The sequence below is a fragment of the Brachyhypopomus gauderio genome, chromosome 11 (genome assembly GCF_052324685.1).
Source record: "Brachyhypopomus gauderio isolate BG-103 chromosome 11, BGAUD_0.2, whole genome shotgun sequence".
NCBI lineage: Eukaryota > Metazoa > Chordata > Actinopteri > Gymnotiformes > Hypopomidae > Brachyhypopomus > Brachyhypopomus gauderio.
The window spans coordinates 2,883,275-2,900,705 of NC_135221.1; the positions used below are offsets into that span (position 1 = coordinate 2,883,275).

The 17,431-nt window shown below is 47.6% G+C and overlaps 1 protein-coding gene across 1 annotated transcript in view; it reads left to right on the forward strand.

Annotated features, from left to right (window-relative positions):
• ablim3 (actin binding LIM protein family, member 3) overlaps positions 1-17,431 on the forward strand; it is a 55,027-nt gene that overhangs the window by 2,507 nt on the left and 35,089 nt on the right. The window contains 1 exon segment of the mRNA XM_077021075.1: positions 7,589-7,729. Within this exon segment, the coding sequence (XP_076877190.1) occupies positions 7,589-7,729 (141 nt within the window).

Genomic DNA, 17,431 nt, shown 5'->3' on the forward strand with positions numbered 1-17,431 from the left:
TGACCTCCACGTCCAGATCTGAACCCCCAACGCTACGCAGTCATTACCCAATTATGCAGATGACACGAGGCTCTCGGACTCACCTGCGGACTCACACGTGGCATTTGGGCGTAATTACGCCCAGGTCGTTCGGCCTTTTCTCATTGGCTGCTCTCACCGTGTCTTTTGGCCACCGCCCTGTCGGCTGCCTCCATGTTTTCTGCAGCGTGTGTGATTGGACAGCTGACCAGAGCGTTTCTGCGTGCTGATCTTTCCTTCCTTTCTTTATTTTGTCTTTTTGCTTTCCTATTGATGGAACGGGGTTGCGTGCACCAAGGGAAATGTGGTCAAACTAATCATTAATCAATAACTCATCACTTACCCTTAAAGGTTTGTCTTCATGGGATGCCATCCAAAGAGGGTGGGAGAGATGACATAGATAACCTGGCTGCTTGTTCACAACATCGCTGTGGGCCAGAGAGTGGGGGATAGAGAGATATAGATCAAGAACCAACAATGAGAGAGAGAGATGGGGAGAGAGAGAAAGATAGAGATGGAAAGAGCGGTGTGGAGAGCAGAAATTTGATAGTCTCCATTCAGAAATACGTCAGAGGGCAATGTGGAATCTGTCAGCAAGGCCTCGTAACTTGCACACCAGGCTTTTCTTGGAAAGTAGCACAGATTCACAGATAACACTATCAGCACGTATCAGCACATTGACTGCGTGTCAGTTTGTTTGCACCCGAAAGTGTTCACTTCCAGTTCAAAAGACCCCACACCAGCCAAAGAGGCGTAAAGCCGAACGACGAGGTGCAGGTCTCCTTCAACCTCTTGTGGAACACACAGCATCACTGTTAGAGACTTGGGGCTCTGCGTTTCTGCTAATGCTAGTTTCTGTCTTATTGCACTGCTTTCTGAGAGATTGGATCTGGAAGTTCTAGCAGGCGTGAAATCTCCTGCCAGTGAAGTGACTGGGTGAGGCTGTGTTCCCTGTCTCCTTCCTTTGATTACGTCTAACGGCATCTGTGCCAGCGTTCACCTGCCAGAAGTCTGCTGAGCTCTGGTAGAACCTGCCTGCGCCAGCAGAGTGAAGCTTATACAGAGAAGACACAGGCCGTCCTCCATACACACAGGCAATGGAGGCATGCCAATTTACTGGGGTATTAAGAACATCAACGGAGCATATTTGTGGCAGCTAGCCTGTAGTCCTGTAGTCCTATCATCCCGTAGTCATATTTTCACCTGTGAGGCTGACGCATCACATGTCTGCATTTCCTATGACTGCTGGGACATTGTGGTAAGACATTCAGATTGTGACCTTCATAGTTAATGAGTCCTGCATTTGCTGAGTGTCATTCAGGAGAAAACCTGCTTCATCACACTCAGTCATTCCTAGTTTGCTCTTTATGTTATGTGTGCAGTATGATTACACAACTACAAACATTCCCACTGAATGTTTTACTACAGCCTGATGTTGGAGTGAACTGTGGCTTTTAACACTGCTAATTGTAATCGATATTCAGTACTGTAAACTGGCCCTTTCTAATGTAGTCCTGCTTCATGACGTTGGCTGGAATTGGACTAAATCCCTCTGTGTGCGTGAACTAAACCCCACCCTGTCTGTGTGCGTGGACTAAACCCCACCTTGTCTGTGTGCGTGGACTAAACCCCACCTTGTCTGTGTGCGTGGACTAAACCCCACCTTGTCTGTGTGCGTGGACTAAACCCCACCTTGTCTGTGTGCGTGGACTAAACCCCACCCTGTCTGTGTGCGTGGACTAAACCCCACCCTGTCTGTGTGCGTGGACTAAACCCCACCCTGTCTGTGTGCGTGGACTAAACCCCACCCTGTCTGTGTGCGTGGACTAAACCCCACCCTGTCTGTGTGCGTGGACTAAACCCCACCCTGCCTGTGTGCGTGGACCAAACCCCACTCTGCCTGTGTGAGTGGACCAAACCCCACCCTGCCTGTGTGAGTGGACCAAACCCCACCCTGCCTGTGTGAGTGGACTAAACCCCACCCTGCCTGTGTGAGTGGACCAAACCCCACCCTGCCTGTGTGAGTGGACCAAACCCCACCCTGCCTGTGTGAGTGGACCAAACCCCACCCTGCCTGTGTAAGAGGACTAAACCCCACCCTGCCTGTGTGAGTGGACTAACCCCACCCTGCTTGTGTGAGTGGACTAACCCCACCCTGCTTGTGTGAGTGGACTAAACCCCACCCTGCTTGTGTGAGTGGACTAAACCCCACCCTGCTTGTGTGAGTGGACTAAACCCCACCCTGCCTGTGTAAGAGGACTAAACCCCACCCTGCCTGTGTGAGTGGACTAACCCCACCCTGCTTGTGTGAGTGGACTAACCCCACCCTGCTTGTGTGAGTGGACTAAACCCCACCCTGCTTGTGTGAGTGGACTAAACCCCACCCTGCCTGTGTGAGTGGACTAAACCCCACCCTGCCTGTGAGAGGGTGCTAACAGAACAGGCCCGTGGCCAATGTCCACCTGCCCTGCGACCCCCCCCCCCCCCCCCCCACCTCCTCCTTCCCCAGTGAGATGAAGGGAGAGAGTGAAAGTGAAGACATCACACGCTCCATCATCCCGCAGATGCAGCGGGGCCGTGTGGCTTCAGACAGCAGCTGGTTCAGGACACACGTCATCAGATAAACCCGCTCTAGGATGTTAGTTCTTCTGACTTGTTCTGTTCTCTTTAACACCATAACACTGCAGATGGAATATATTTAAATAGATTATTTTTAAAAGATTTTTTGTGACATGTGACTCATTATCATTCTCTAATATTTTCTAATATTTTCTGCCTTAAAAATGTCAGACAGCATGTTCTGAATATAAATCTGGGCCATTAGTGGGGTGTGCTGTTTATTAGTTGTTTATTGTTCATTAAAAGAACATCACCATATCTTGTTAGGCCAAAAAAAAAAGATTATTATTTATCTTCTCATTCATTAGGCCAGTTCTGTTCAGGCGTGTTTCTCTGGTGCTAAATAATTTTAGTCCAAATAATCCTCTACTTGTGTGAATGTGTAGCGTTTCCCAGAGGGACCCATGAGTGTGGAAGGACTGTAGATGCTGGTTCATTTGTGCTTACTCTAGGTGGACCAGTTACAGGGTGCTTGTCTAATCCTGGTTTCGTAATGCACACACCATATGGCGTATCGGATCTTGGATCAGAAGCAGCTCTATGACAGGAGTACGTACAGCACGCTAATAAACTAAATACAAGAGGACCCTGTGGAAACGCTGAACGCTTGTTCACGTGGCGTCCATAACCACCGCTAATTGTGACTGTAGTGTAGGGAGCAATGTCATCGTCGGTGTTCGATCAGCTCAATGACGGCTTGTCTCAAAACTCATCAGCTGAAACACCAAACCTCTTGTTAGGAGATGAAATACTGCAGAACAGGGAACGCTGAGAACTTCTGGACTCCAAGACCGAGACTTCTGGACCAACGAGCCCTATGCAAAGGGTTCTACTTGTAAAACAAAGTTTGCAATAGTTTTACAATTTGATATGCAACTATTTAGACACGTTTACATCCTTTTGATAAAGGTAAATGCTGGATTCTAAAGAGTATTCATTTACATGGACTTTTCTCAGACATTTCTCAGACTTTTTTTTTGACATTTCTCAGAAATTTCCTCCACATTGTTTATGTGCTGGTCATCCCTGTTTGTTGTTTATTGCTAAAATGTCACTGAACTTTTGTCACCTTGTCTTATATAATATGCAACAACAGTGCACAACATGTTTACGTATGTCCACTGGCTGTTGTTAAGCCATTGAGAAATAGCAAAATGAACATGGACGAATGTTCATGTCAGTCCTGCTCCCCTGTTGTCTGAGCGGGCCCTGGGCGTCCCTAGCGGGTTCCACAGTCTCCTGTTTGACCGTTCTGCTGCCCCTAACTTCCACCCCTCTGGGGCTGTAACCAGTGGGGAGATGTCTCAGGCTGGGGCAGAAATAGCCCCTGCCCCTCCAGACCCAGCTGTTATCACCTTACACCTGGGGCAGAATGCCACTGGCCGTGAGCTAAATATTGCTCTTCAAAAGTCCAAAACAGACTTATGTAAAGTGCCTGCAGTCATATTTTAGACTAATACTGTGATGGTAAATTATAACAGGGGTTTGTTTGATGGAGAAGGAGTTTGCCACAACCATTGCTAATTTCATGACACCCAAGGGAGAAGCTTTTTTAAAGGTGTCTTTGAAAAGCTGCACTTGGTTTTTGAGTCTCTGTGTTTATTTTTAGACTGAGTTGAACGTTTTCATACTCAAACCTTATGCAAAATCTTCTCTCCATGTTGACATATGCAGCTATGTGCCAAGAAGCAGTTTTCTGCTTGTGAACTCAAAGCATCTACTTTGGGGACAGTTCATTTAGTTAGGATTAAAAAAACCTTAATCCTAAATCTCTCTCACTGTCACACACACACACACACACACACACACACACACACACACACACACACACACACTTCCGTCTGCTCTTTCCTAGGGAAGGCCAGTATAGGTGTGATGGGAGTACTGGCTCCCATGTTCTGTGTCAGCTCTGTGGGATATCGGGGATTATCCGTGCTTGCAGCCGGAGACCCCACACACACACACACACACACACACACACACACACACACACACACACACAGGTTTCCTCAGCCTCCGTGATGGCCCACAGATGATGGCAACAGTGCTAGTTCATGCCCTGCCTCCTTCTTCTCTCTGAAACGTCATTTCTGTGCATCTGTGTGGGAGCTTGAGAACAACTGACAGCTCAGTCACACGCGGCAAAATATGCTCAGATCCTTTCAGGCTTTTCATCTAGTTTTTATGTCACAGGACTTAATGTTGCTTGATGCACCTCAGAAGGGTGTGGGGTGTGGTGCCTTCAGACAGCGCCCTCTACTCGCTGCACGGTGGACTTGCACGTGACGTGGCGTGTCCCAGAACCTGGAGAACAATGCAGACGGAGCTTCAGGTCTGCCGGGGGGAACGCACGGATACAATATTGCCGGTGTGAGCGTGATCCTCTGAGGAGAGTTACCATATTAGCGGGCCATTGTTCCTGGTTCTGTGTGGAGGAGCTGGTCCACTGGGCACTGCCCTGTCCTGTGGGCTCGACACTTGTCAAATGATGTGTTCAGCACAATACCCTGATTGTTTGGAAAATGGCTTTGAGGAATCTTCTTGTATGTATTACTGCAGGTTCCTACACTGGGGTGGGTCTGTAATAAGGGATAGGTCTTCAATTTGTGTAGGGATAGCTGTTTAGTCTGTGGAGCATAAGGGATAGGTCTTTAATCTAGGGAGCATGAAGGATATATCTGGAAGTCAAACAGAATGGTTACGAGTACCTTGCAAGAGGATGATTTCAGAGTAATCGTTTCAGATTTCTCCACACTAAATTTCTTGACTTTGTCCATGCCAGCAATTTTGTCTTAGCCTGCCTATAAAATTGACTGACAGGTGAGACTTGTATTACCAGCAATATTTGAAAAGGAAAAGTTGAATAAAATTACAGTGATGCTGACACAGGTGTTCTTTACCTCGTTAATTTGTTGTTAATTTATTTCTTGTATTTCAGCGTGTTGTGTTTTAAAACAGTGGTACCGTGTCTAATGGTATCGTGCTGAATCCGGTCTCCTTCGGATAGAATTCTTCCAGCCGTCACACGGACGCCGTCACTAGGACGGAGATTCCAGGCTGCGCTCGTGAGTAGACGTGAGGACTCCTCGTGCAGCCCCTCCCCCGCACCGCACTGGCTGTGCTACTGTACTGGATGACAGCTGTGGAGATAAACCCGTGGAGATAAACCCATGGAGATAAACCCGTGGAGAACACCCGGAGGATGCGGGCTCCTTGAAGTGTGCAGTGCTGGGAAGAATTACTGGTGCATCAATGCTGGGAACATTCAGGGGAAACTGGGAATGTTTCGAGTTGTTTGTGCTGGTGCAGACAGGTTGGGGGGGGGGGGGGGGGGGATGGTCACTTTTACTATATCCAGTGACGGGAATGAGGAGGTTTGTGCAGGCCAGTCAGATCTGCTCCTGGATACCGTACTGAAACCATCTCAGAATCATTGTACAATAGTTTATACTACATATTCTTGCACTTCTAATGAGATTTCACAGTTATAACTATAAAATAAAGAGCTGAAACACACCCTGCAGTGGTCTCACTATAGTTGATTCATTTACTGGCAAAATGTATGAGTCCTTCTGATGCATCTTTAATAGGATGGAAATCAGCACGAAACCTCCAGACATCAATAGTCAGGATGGAGAGGAGAGAGAGAGAAAGAGCAGAGTGGGGAGAGGAGAGGAAGAGAGGGAGAAGAAGAGAATAAGAGAGAGAGAGAGAGAGAAGACTCAGGGTTCCGGCTGTAGCCTCTTGCCTCAGGCTCCAAGTGCTTTATGCCATTTAAGTAGGTGTTCTCATTCAGGTCCTGGAGGTCCCAAGTCCATGTAAAGTTGGGAGCTTCCTTGCTGAAGCACACTTGAGTTTATTCATTTCAGGGTTTAGTAGGTGTGTGAGTAGGGAAATAAAAAACAAAATGACTTGGTGTGCTGTCTCTCTCAATGTGCTGTCTCTCTCTTAGTGTGCTGTCTCTCTCTTAATGTGCTGTCTCTCTCTTAGTGTCCTGTCTCTCTCTTAATGTGCTGTCTCTCTCTTAGTGTGCTGTCTCTCTCTTAGTGTGCTTTCTCTCTCTTAGTGTGCTTTCTCTCTCTTAGTGTGCTTTCTCTCTCTTTGTGCTTTCTCTCTCTTTGTGTGCTGTCTCTCTTAATGTGCTGTATCTCTCTTAGTGTGCTTTCTCTCTTAATGTGCTTTCTCTCTTAATGTGCTGTCTCTCTTAATGTGCTGTCTCTCTTAGTGTGCTTTCTCTCTCTTAGTGTGCTTTCTCTCTCTTTGTGTGCTTTCTCTCTCTTTGTGTGCTGTCTCACTCTTTGTGTGCTGTCTCACTCTTAGTGTGCTGTATCTCTCTGTGTGCTGTCTCCCTTAATGTGCTGTCTCTCTCTTAGTGTGCTGTCTCTCTTAGTGTGCTGTCTCCCTTAATGTGCTGTCTCTCTTAGTGTGCTGTCTCTCTTAATGTGCTGTCTCTCTCTTAGTGTGCTGTCTCTCTCTTAGTGTGCTGTCTCTCTCTTAGTGTGCTGTCACTCTCTTAGTGTGCTGTCACTCTCTTAGTGTGCTGTCTCTCTGTGTGTCGTCTCTCTTAGTGTGCTGTCTCTCTCTTAGTGTGCTGTCTCTCTCTTAGTGTGTTGTCTCTCTCTTAGTGTGCTGTCTCTCTAAGTGTGTCATCTCTCTTAGTGTGCTGTCTCTCTAAGTGTGTCATCTCTCTTAGTGTGCTGTCTCTCTTAATGTGCTGTCTCTCTCTTAGTGTGCTGTCTCTCTCTTAGTGTGCTGTCTCTCTTAGTGTGCTGTCTCTCTTAGTGTGTCATCTCTCTCTTAGTGTGTCATCTCTCTCTTAGTGTGCTGTCTCTCTAAGTGTGTCATCTCTCTCTTAGTGTGCTGTCTCTCTCTTAGTGTGCTCTCTCTCTTAGTGTGCTGTCTCTCTCTTAGTGTGCTGTATCTCTAAGTGTCTAATCTCTCTTGCTCTCAGCAGTGCCTCATCATCCGGGTTCGTATGGCAGGGACCAGAGCTCCGGGCCCATCCTGTGCTTCCGCTGCAGAGAGGTGTGCAAGGGGGAGGTGGTGCGTGTGCAGAGTGTGCACTTCCACGTCAAATGCTTCACCTGCCAAGGTAAGACCTTCCCTGTCCACACGCTCAATTGCTGCGCCAGCACAGTGAGATCAGCACAGTGAGATCAGCAGAGTAAGGAGACCACTTCATCACCGTTGCAGCTTTATTCGCCTGGACTGTGGAGCAGATCAGTTTTCTTCTGGTGGGACTGGAGCGTTTGGTTATGTCTGTCTCCTGGGCTCCCTGGAGGAGAGACTCCTGTGTTAGGGGCCTCAGCTCACTGGTTCACCTTTGGCTTGTGCAGCAACAGGCGCGTTGATAGAGCCGAGTGTCTGAATATCAGGGCCTGGCAGGATCTATACTACGAGTGACAGTAAATGAAGATACTTGAACTGAATAACAGCTGTAAAATATCCACGCCTTTTTATATATTAAATTCAGATGTTTTCCCACAACTGTTGAACAGTTGTCAGTTTAAGAATTGGCAATTAAGAGGATCTACAGCGTTCTTAAGTTGCACATATAAGGCACTGCAAGAACTTTGATTGTAGCTTTGCTGGCTAATCTTTCATCTTTCATATGTTTCCGTCTCCAAACTGCTGTTTCCACATGGTGCCTGCGATGCATTCAAGAGGTTGCTGTGGTAACTGTATGGCGGGGTACTCTGGCTCTGGTTGGTGGTTATTCTCAGCAATGCTATCAATCCAACAGCCAATAGCAGTGTTGTGTTTCAAAAACATAGAGCACCAGTACATGGTTGGAGGGGAGGGATGTACAGAGAAACAGATACAGAGAGAAAGAGCGAGAGAGAGATGGGGGTTTAACACCTCCCCATAGTTACTACACCCATGGTAACCACAACAAATTGCTCAACATTTTCCCCAGTTGTGTCTTGCCCACTGCCCTCCCTGTAGTACCTCCTTGTAAGACTTGACTATAGTACAATGCGTTTACTCTCAACCCTGACCTACACTGTTCATATGAACATGTTTTCTTTTTTTAATCAATACCTCGTTGTCAATATTCATACAGCTATGTGCATCATACACGTCCACCAGGCTGTATTGAATTATTGCTGTGTATTTATTGGGCATGGACTTTTCTCAGTTTCCACAGGGTTAGTGGCATGGGTTTGTTTTAGATGTAGATACTGTGAGAAGAGAAACAACACTGATATTAAGGTTCGAACATCGAGAACTCTGTGCTGTTTATACTGGAAAAAATCTGTTCCTGAAAGTCCCTGTGATTGTTCTCATGTCCGTGTGGGCCCAGTGCTGCATGGTGTAGGAGCTCCATATACTAGGAGCTGTTTCAGGACCTGCTAGGAACTGTTACCATGTCTACTAGTTGTTGTTTCAGGACCTGCTAGGAACTGTTACCATGTCTACTAGGAGTTGTTACCATGTCTACTAGGAGTTGTTTCCATGTCTACTAGGAGTTGTTTCCATGTCTACTAGGAGTTGTTTCCATGTCTACTAGGAGTTGTTTCCATGTCTACTAGGAGTTGTTTCCATGTCTACTAGGAGCTGTTACCATGTCTACTAGGAGCTGTTACCATGTCTACTAGGAGCTGTTACCATGTCTACTAGAATCTGTTACCATGTCTACTAGAATCTGTTACCATGTCTACTAGGGGCTGTTACCATGTCTACTAGGGGCTGTTACCATGTCTACTAGGGGCTGTTACCATGTCTACTAGGAGCTGTTACCATGTCTACTAGGAGCTGTTACCATGTCTACTAGGAGCTGTTACCATGTCTACTAGGAGCTGTTACCATGTCTACTAGGAGTTGTTACCATGTCTACTAGGGGCTGTTACCATGTCTACTAGGGGCTGTTACCATGTCTACTAGGGGCTGTTACCATGTCTACTAGGGGCTGTTACCATGTCTACTAGGGGCTGTTACCATGTCTACTAGGGGCTGTTACCATGTCTACTAGGGGCTGTTACCATGTCTACTAGGGGCTGTTTCCATGTCTACTAGGGGCTGTTACCATGTCTACTAGGGGCTGTTACCATGTCTACTAGGGGCTGTTACCATGTCTACTAGGGGCTGTTACCATGTCTACTAGGGGCTGTTTCCATGTCTACTAGGGGCTGTTACCATGTCTACTAGGGGCTGTTTCCATGTCTACTAGGGGCTGTTTCCATGTCTACTAGGGGCTGTTTCCATGTCTACTAGGGGCTGTTTCCATGTCTACTAGGGGCTGTTTCCATGTCTACTAGGAGCTGTTACCATGTCTACTAGAAGCTGTTACCATGTCTACTAGGGGCTGTTTCCATGTCTACTAGAAGCTGTTACCACTGTTACCATGTCTACTAGGGGCTGTTTGAACAAGCTGTGGCGTGTAGTAGCAGATGAAGGTGTTACACATTTGAGATTTGAGGCCAGCTGTTGCCAAGGACACACTGATGGCTAATGTATTTATGTGAAGGGTTGCCAAGCATTTTGTATCTTTCATCACTACTCTCTCTCTCTCCCTCTCTCTCTCTCTCTCTCTCTCTCTCTCTCTCTCTCTCTCTCTCTCTCTCTCTCTCTCTCTCTCTCTCTCTCTCTCTCTCTCTCTGACACACACACACACACACAGACTGGTGTTACTATCTTTACTATTGCACATGTAACTTTAGCTACTGTATATATTAAACTAACACATATACCTAATTTCCTATCATGTCATCTGGTCCTACATATTGGTCATGCGTTTTGGTATCTACAATGAGTAAAGAAGGGAACACACACATGTAGACACACACACAAACACACACACACATGTAGAGGCACACAGACACACACCTCACATTTCTATTGAGCAAAAAATAGTTCTCAGTAGTATTTAAAAGTGCACCCTCAGATTACGGCTGTCCACGCAGCAGTCATTACGTCTGATGCGTGGTCTGTCTCACCCTCTAATACAGGTCTAGTGATGTAGAGTGTTCCACATGGGATCTCCCTCTGCCCTTCATCACCATCTGCCCTTCATCATCACCCCCTGCTCCGGTCTTATTCTCATGTTCTCTTATTTATGTCTTCCTTTTAGTGTAAAGACAACATAAGAAATCATAGCATTGTAAATAGACGTCAATAACGGCATTGTGTCTTTTATCGAACTGATATATTTATCAAGCAGTTGATTGTCCTGTCTCACTGCCAGATGCTGCAGGGCAGGTGTTATCAGTAGACGAGTTTGGAAGGAATTAAGACTAAGATTTAAAGAAACAGAAATGGCATTTTCTCTCTCCTCTCTCTCCTGCTATCTTTCTCTCTTCTCCTCTCTCTCTTCCTCCATCCCCTGCTCTTTTTTCTTTCTCTCCCAGTCCCTTATCCAGCACTTATCTCGCCATTATTTTTCCAACTCTTATTTTCAGCAGATTAAGGTACTGAATTTGATCTAATTAATTTTTTTCACACATTGGCCATTGAAAGACTTGAGCATTAATCACTGTGATTAACCTCCTATTTAAAACCATTTTAAAGCAGGCAATTATAGTGCATTAAGACAGAATTGTAATTAGAACCATAAAGGATAAGATAACGAGGATGAGAAAACGTTTCCTAATAAGCATCTGTACAAGACCAGAAGACAAATTGAAGATCTGAGTGAAAATGTAGCATGTTATAAAAACACCCTTCCTGTCCTCTGTAATCAGGCCCTGGGTATCATCACAAACTCTTTTTCACTGTCTTTAGTTTTCCTCCAAACCTGCCTGCGCTTGACTATGACCTTTGACCCTTTGCAAACTAGATAATAGTGGGTCTGCTAGTTATTCTCGTGGTTTTGCTTCTAAACATAATTGCCACATCACGACATTTTAAAACATCATATGATTTCCAGATCATACATAGCTTGTAATTATTTATTTATTTATTTTATTTTTATTTCTTTTTTGGAAGTAAGAACCTGCAATTTCAGAGTTGGGTCTGCCTGAGGCATGAACCGAACAGAAGCTCAGCTCCCATGATGGTTGGATTGTGTTTCTGTGGACGGAAAACATTCAGTCATGCTGTCCCAATGACACAATCACCACATTTTCCTTCTGTAATTCTGAGGTTTTGCTCCAAGTTTCAACCAGGGCTCTGAAGACCTAAATGTAGATAGATAGATAGATAGATGGATAGATAGACAGACAGACAGACAGACAGACAGACAGACAGACAGACGCACGCACGCACGCACGCACCACCTCCACAGAGTTGCAGATCTCTCTGGCAGCATCTGGGATAAATGTACATGCATCTACAATCAGGTGAAAAATCTACTGACATGGCGTTCATGGGAGAGGGGGTCGAAGGAGGTCTCTGTTCTCAAGAAAGTGTAAAGTTGCCTGTTTTAAACTTTGCCAGAGAGACAAACCAGAGGAATTCTGGATGTCCATTATCTGGACAGATAAAATTGAATTATTTGGCCACAATCACAGGTGCCATGTTTGGAGAAAAGTCAACACTGCATATAAAGAGAAGAACCTCCTCCCAACAGTGAAGCATGTTGGTGGAGATGTGAAGGTCTGGTTCTGCTTTTCTGCCCCTGGACCTGGACGACTCCGTATTATCCAGGGAACCATCAATTACCAGCACCACCAACAAATTCTTGACAAGAATCTCCTGCACTCTGAATTGGCCCAGTCAAAGTCCAGATCTCAGTCCCATAGAAGTGCTGTGGCTAGATCAGAAGAGGGTGGTACATGCCAAACGTCTCTCCAACCTCTCTCAAGTGGCAGAGTTCTGTAAGGAGGAGTGGGCAAAACCCCCTAGAAGCAGACGTGAGACATGTTTGTGGTTACAGAAGTTGTTTGGTTGAAGTAATAGATGCACAAGGATGTGCCACACGCTACTAAAAGAGTCCACATAGGTTTGCACTTGGCAGATTTTCAGTTTTTGGAGAAATAAATTACTTTTGTCGAATAAATAATGAAAATAAATGTTTTCATGCATCTCTTTTGTGTGTAAGGTCTGCTTTACAAACTGAGATTTGGATGTTAATTGCACATGATTATATACATTTTTATTTAGACAACAATGATCATGTTTGGATGGTTCACAAACTTTCAAGCCTGTGCCAGCCGTGACGTGTGCAGCACACTGACAGGTCAGCACGAGGCACCGGTCAAAAGAGAGAACACACTAGGGAAGTGTGTGAGAACTTGGCCTGTTCCACGTCTGGGGGGGGCACGTACTCCTGATACTGAACACTGATGGAAGTGGACGTGGTTCTGTTCTTTAATGTTACACAAGCCACGAGGAGACGAACCGAAAATACAGAATAAATAAGGACCAGTTCGTCCTGAGCTGAGAGTAAACCAGACCGGTCCTTGTGTGTCGGTGATTACAATAGGCCGAGGCACCAGGGACCAGAACCAGCCCTCAGTGTAATATAGAGAACACGTCTCTCTCTTTCCTTCCTCGTCTGGCACTGTAGTGGAGGAGGAAGCATGATGGGAGCTTCCGGTAGCTATGGCAACACACGCTTGTCCAATCATTAAGCACATGCAGTGGTTGCTGGGGAGACCTTCTCCCGCTGATGAAGAGCTCGACGACACGGTGGCAGTGATGTGGTAGAGGCAGAATTCCTCGTTGGGGGAACGGGGGGGGGTCTCGCGTAGCGCCAGCCGCCTTTAGGACGACGTTTCAGAGTGGGTGCAGACACAGAGCATAAATACTGCATAAGATACTATACTACATTACTGTACTATACTACTATACAGTATTATATTCTAATAACTTGCATGATCTTCCATGCCATTTTATGTTGGGAAAACATAAAATCTTGCATTCTAACTGGGCAGGTAAGTAGTTATTGTAGCATCTGTTTAACATTTCCAACTGATTTAACAGCATGAGTTTTTACCCATGTCACTTAAGGTGTGTCTGCACTTCCTGGACATAGAGACTGTGTAGGATGTTTTCATCCAACATATTCCAGAGGTGACTGAAAATGCTGAGATGCAACACAAAAGACCTGACCCGCTGTGATTTAGGGTAGACGCAGACCTGTCAGTCAGTCTGCCTGTTTTAATGACTGCACCGTTAGCAAGGTCAGCGAGTGAACAGAATGACGCAGACAGTCTAAACAAGGACAGGTGTACTGGCAATACTGTTATCACAGGATCACACACTGCTGAATAAGAGAAATCAATTCTTGTGTTAATTGTATTAATTTAGCCTGACCGCTTCCAAGGAGAAAGAATAATTCGTCAGTCATGTATTGTGATTGGGAGTTTGGACTGTTAATCTCGAAGCATGATGTTTAAATTAAGTGGACTTGTGAAGTGCTGAGCAGGACATTCCTGCAGACACAGACTAGCAAAAATGTGCAACTGTGCCTCCTTCTCTCCCCTATCAGCCCTCAGACGCTTTTCAGGGATTTAGCTGCTTCTCATTTTCTGGGTTTGATCCCCACACCAGCTCCACTGGCTTCCATTACAGACCATCTGGTTGCTCCATGGAATGTCACGCACGATCCCTATAGAAGCTAATTTGCACAGTTAGCAACCCCACCATCACCAAGACCCCCCTCACCCCAGCCCAGTGGTTTGGCTTGGTCAGAAGAGCACATTAATAACAGATCATGAGTAGGTGGTTGGCACCAGCATGATGAGAGGACAGTGCAGGAACAGTGACAGACCGAACACCAGACGCTAACAGCCGAACACCTGAGGACCAGACGCTAACAGCCGGACACCTGAGGACCAGACGCTAACAGCCGGACACCTGAGGACCAGACGCTAACAGCCGGACACCTGAGGACCAGACGCTAACAGCCGGACACCTGAGGACCAGACGCTAACAGCCGGACACCTGAGGACCAGACGCTAACAGCCGGACACCTGAGGACCAGACGCTAACAGCCGGACACCTGAGGACCAGACGCTAACAGCCGAACACCTGAGGACCAGACGCTAACAGCCGAACACCTGAGGACCAGACGCTAACAGCCGGACACCTGAGGACCAGACGCTAACCTCCGGACACCTGAGGACCAGACGCTAACCTCCGGACACCTGAGGACCAGACGCTAACCTCCGGACACCTGAGGACCAGACGCTAACCTCCGGACACCTGAGGACCAGACGCTAACCTCCGGACACCTGAGGACCAGACGCTAACCTCCGGACACCTGAGGACCAGACGCTAACCTCCGGACACCTGAGGACCAGACGCTAACCTCCGGACACCTGAGGACCAGACGCTAACCTCCGGACACCTGAGGACCAGACGCTAACCTCCGGACACCTGAGGACCAGACGCTAACAGCCGGACACCTGAGGACCAGACGCTAACAGCCGGACACCTGAGGACCAGACGCTAACAGCCGGACACCTGAGGACCAGACGCTAACAGCCGGACACCTGAGGACCAGACGCTAACAGCCGGACACCCGAGGACCAGACGCTAACAGCCGGACACCCGAGGACCAGACGCTAACAGCCGGACACCCGATGACCAGACGCTAACAGCCGGACACCCGAGGACCAGACGCTAACAGCCGGACACCCGAGGACCAGACGCTGACAGCCGGACACCCGAGGACCAGACGCTGACAGCCGGACACCCGAGGACCAGACGCTGACAGCCAGACACCCGAGGACCAGACGCTGACAGCCAGACACCCGAGGACCAGACGCTGACAGCCAGACACCTGAGGACCAGACGCTAACAGCCGGACACCTGAGGACCAGACGCTAACAGCCGGACACCTGAGGACCAGACGCTAACAGCCGGACACCTGAGGACCAGACGCTAACAGCCGGACACCTGAGGACCAGACGCTAACAGCCGGACACCTGAGGACCAGACGCTAACAGCCGGACACCTGAGGACCAGACGCTAACAGCCGGACACCTGAGGACCAGACGCTAACAGCCGAACACCTGAGGACCAGACGCTAACAGCCGAACACCTGAGGACCAGACGCTAACAGCCGGACACCTGAGGACCAGACGCTAACCTCCGGACACCTGAGGACCAGACGCTAACCTCCGGACACCTGAGGACCAGACGCTAACCTCCGGACACCTGAGGACCAGACGCTAACCTCCGGACACCTGAGGACCAGACGCTAACCTCCGGACACCTGAGGACCAGACGCTAACCTCCGGACACCTGAGGACCAGACGCTAACCTCCGGACACCTGAGGACCAGACGCTAACCTCCGGACACCTGAGGACCAGACGCTAACCTCCGGACACCTGAGGACCAGACGCTAACCTCCGGACACCTGAGGACCAGACGCTAACAGCCGGACACCTGAGGACCAGACGCTAACAGCCGGACACCTGAGGACCAGACGCTAACAGCCGGACACCTGAGGACCAGACGCTAACAGCCGGACACCTGAGGACCAGACGCTAACAGCCGGACACCCGAGGACCAGACGCTAACAGCCGGACACCCGAGGACCAGACGCTAACAGCCGGACACCCGATGACCAGACGCTAACAGCCGGACACCCGAGGACCAGACGCTGACAGCCGGACACCCGAGGACCAGACGCTGACAGCCGGACACCCGAGGACCAGACGCTGACAGCCAGACACCCGAGGACCAGACGCTGACAGCCAGACACCCGAGGACCAGACGCTGACAGCCAGACACCTGAGGACCAGACGCTGACGGACAAACATATGAGGACCAGACGATGACACCCGTACACCTGAGGACCAGACATGTCGTCTACTGGGGTCGTGGCTCTGACTCTTCTTTGTTCAATATGTTTGTTGAAGTACAAATGGCCTGGTCCAAAGATACCACCTGAGCAGTAGATGATGGATTAGCGCACGACTGGTGTGGGCAGTTAATGTACTGTGGTGGGCTGTGTTTAGTAATGGAAAGCTCTGCTCAAACCCACAGGTGATTGTGGGGTTCTCGTGAGTTGAGTGGATTCAAGATGAAAAATGATATTCTGGATCAGGTCAGACAGGTGCAGACTAATATACTGTCATGGAAAAATATTTGAAGCTTTGCTATTGTATTCAAATCTTTCTTGTGCTGATTTTTTTTGTTTGTTTTATATAAATTGGACACACTCATCACTATCCAGTGTATCCTTGTGTGCATCATTGCACATTTTGGTCTTATGAGATGTCTGTACTGAGTGAGCCCCAACACACGTCCTGCTATGACATCAATTCGTCTGTGTCTGTGACTCTAAAACTTCAGTCTAGCTCCAGGTGTCAGTGCGTGTGCTGTCAAAATATCTTATGGCCAGAATAAACAAATACTAATTTGAACAACAGTGAATAATGAAATTAATGAACTAATTAAACTATGATTCTAAACAGACCCATGAGGACTCGCTAAACACTTCACAGTGCAGTTTTCTATCATGTAATAAGACCCCAAATTTGTTTGGCAGCCAAAGAGCTTTTCAATGCCAAAACGTAGAAGTCAAAAATTTATCAGGGCAACAAATGAGAGAGCAGATCTCAGAGCTAGACAACATGTCTGTACATCAGAGACGACTCCCCATCACAGACGCATGTCTGTACATCAGAGATGACTCCCCATCACAGACGCATGGAAAACTCATTCGGAAATACTTGGTATCGTAAAAGTGCTGGTAAACTGGCCCTCAGATGGCAGTTAAATTGTGGTTCGTTGGTTACTTGTGTTGTAGACATTTCCACCTGTTTTTGCCCAAATACATTTGTCTTCTGCTTCCGCTTTTTAAACCTGCTTAGCACAACAATGGAAACGCAAAAGACAAAGATACGTTATTTATCGGCACATGTGCGGTCTGTGTTTTAGTCAGGGCCTGGTGGAACT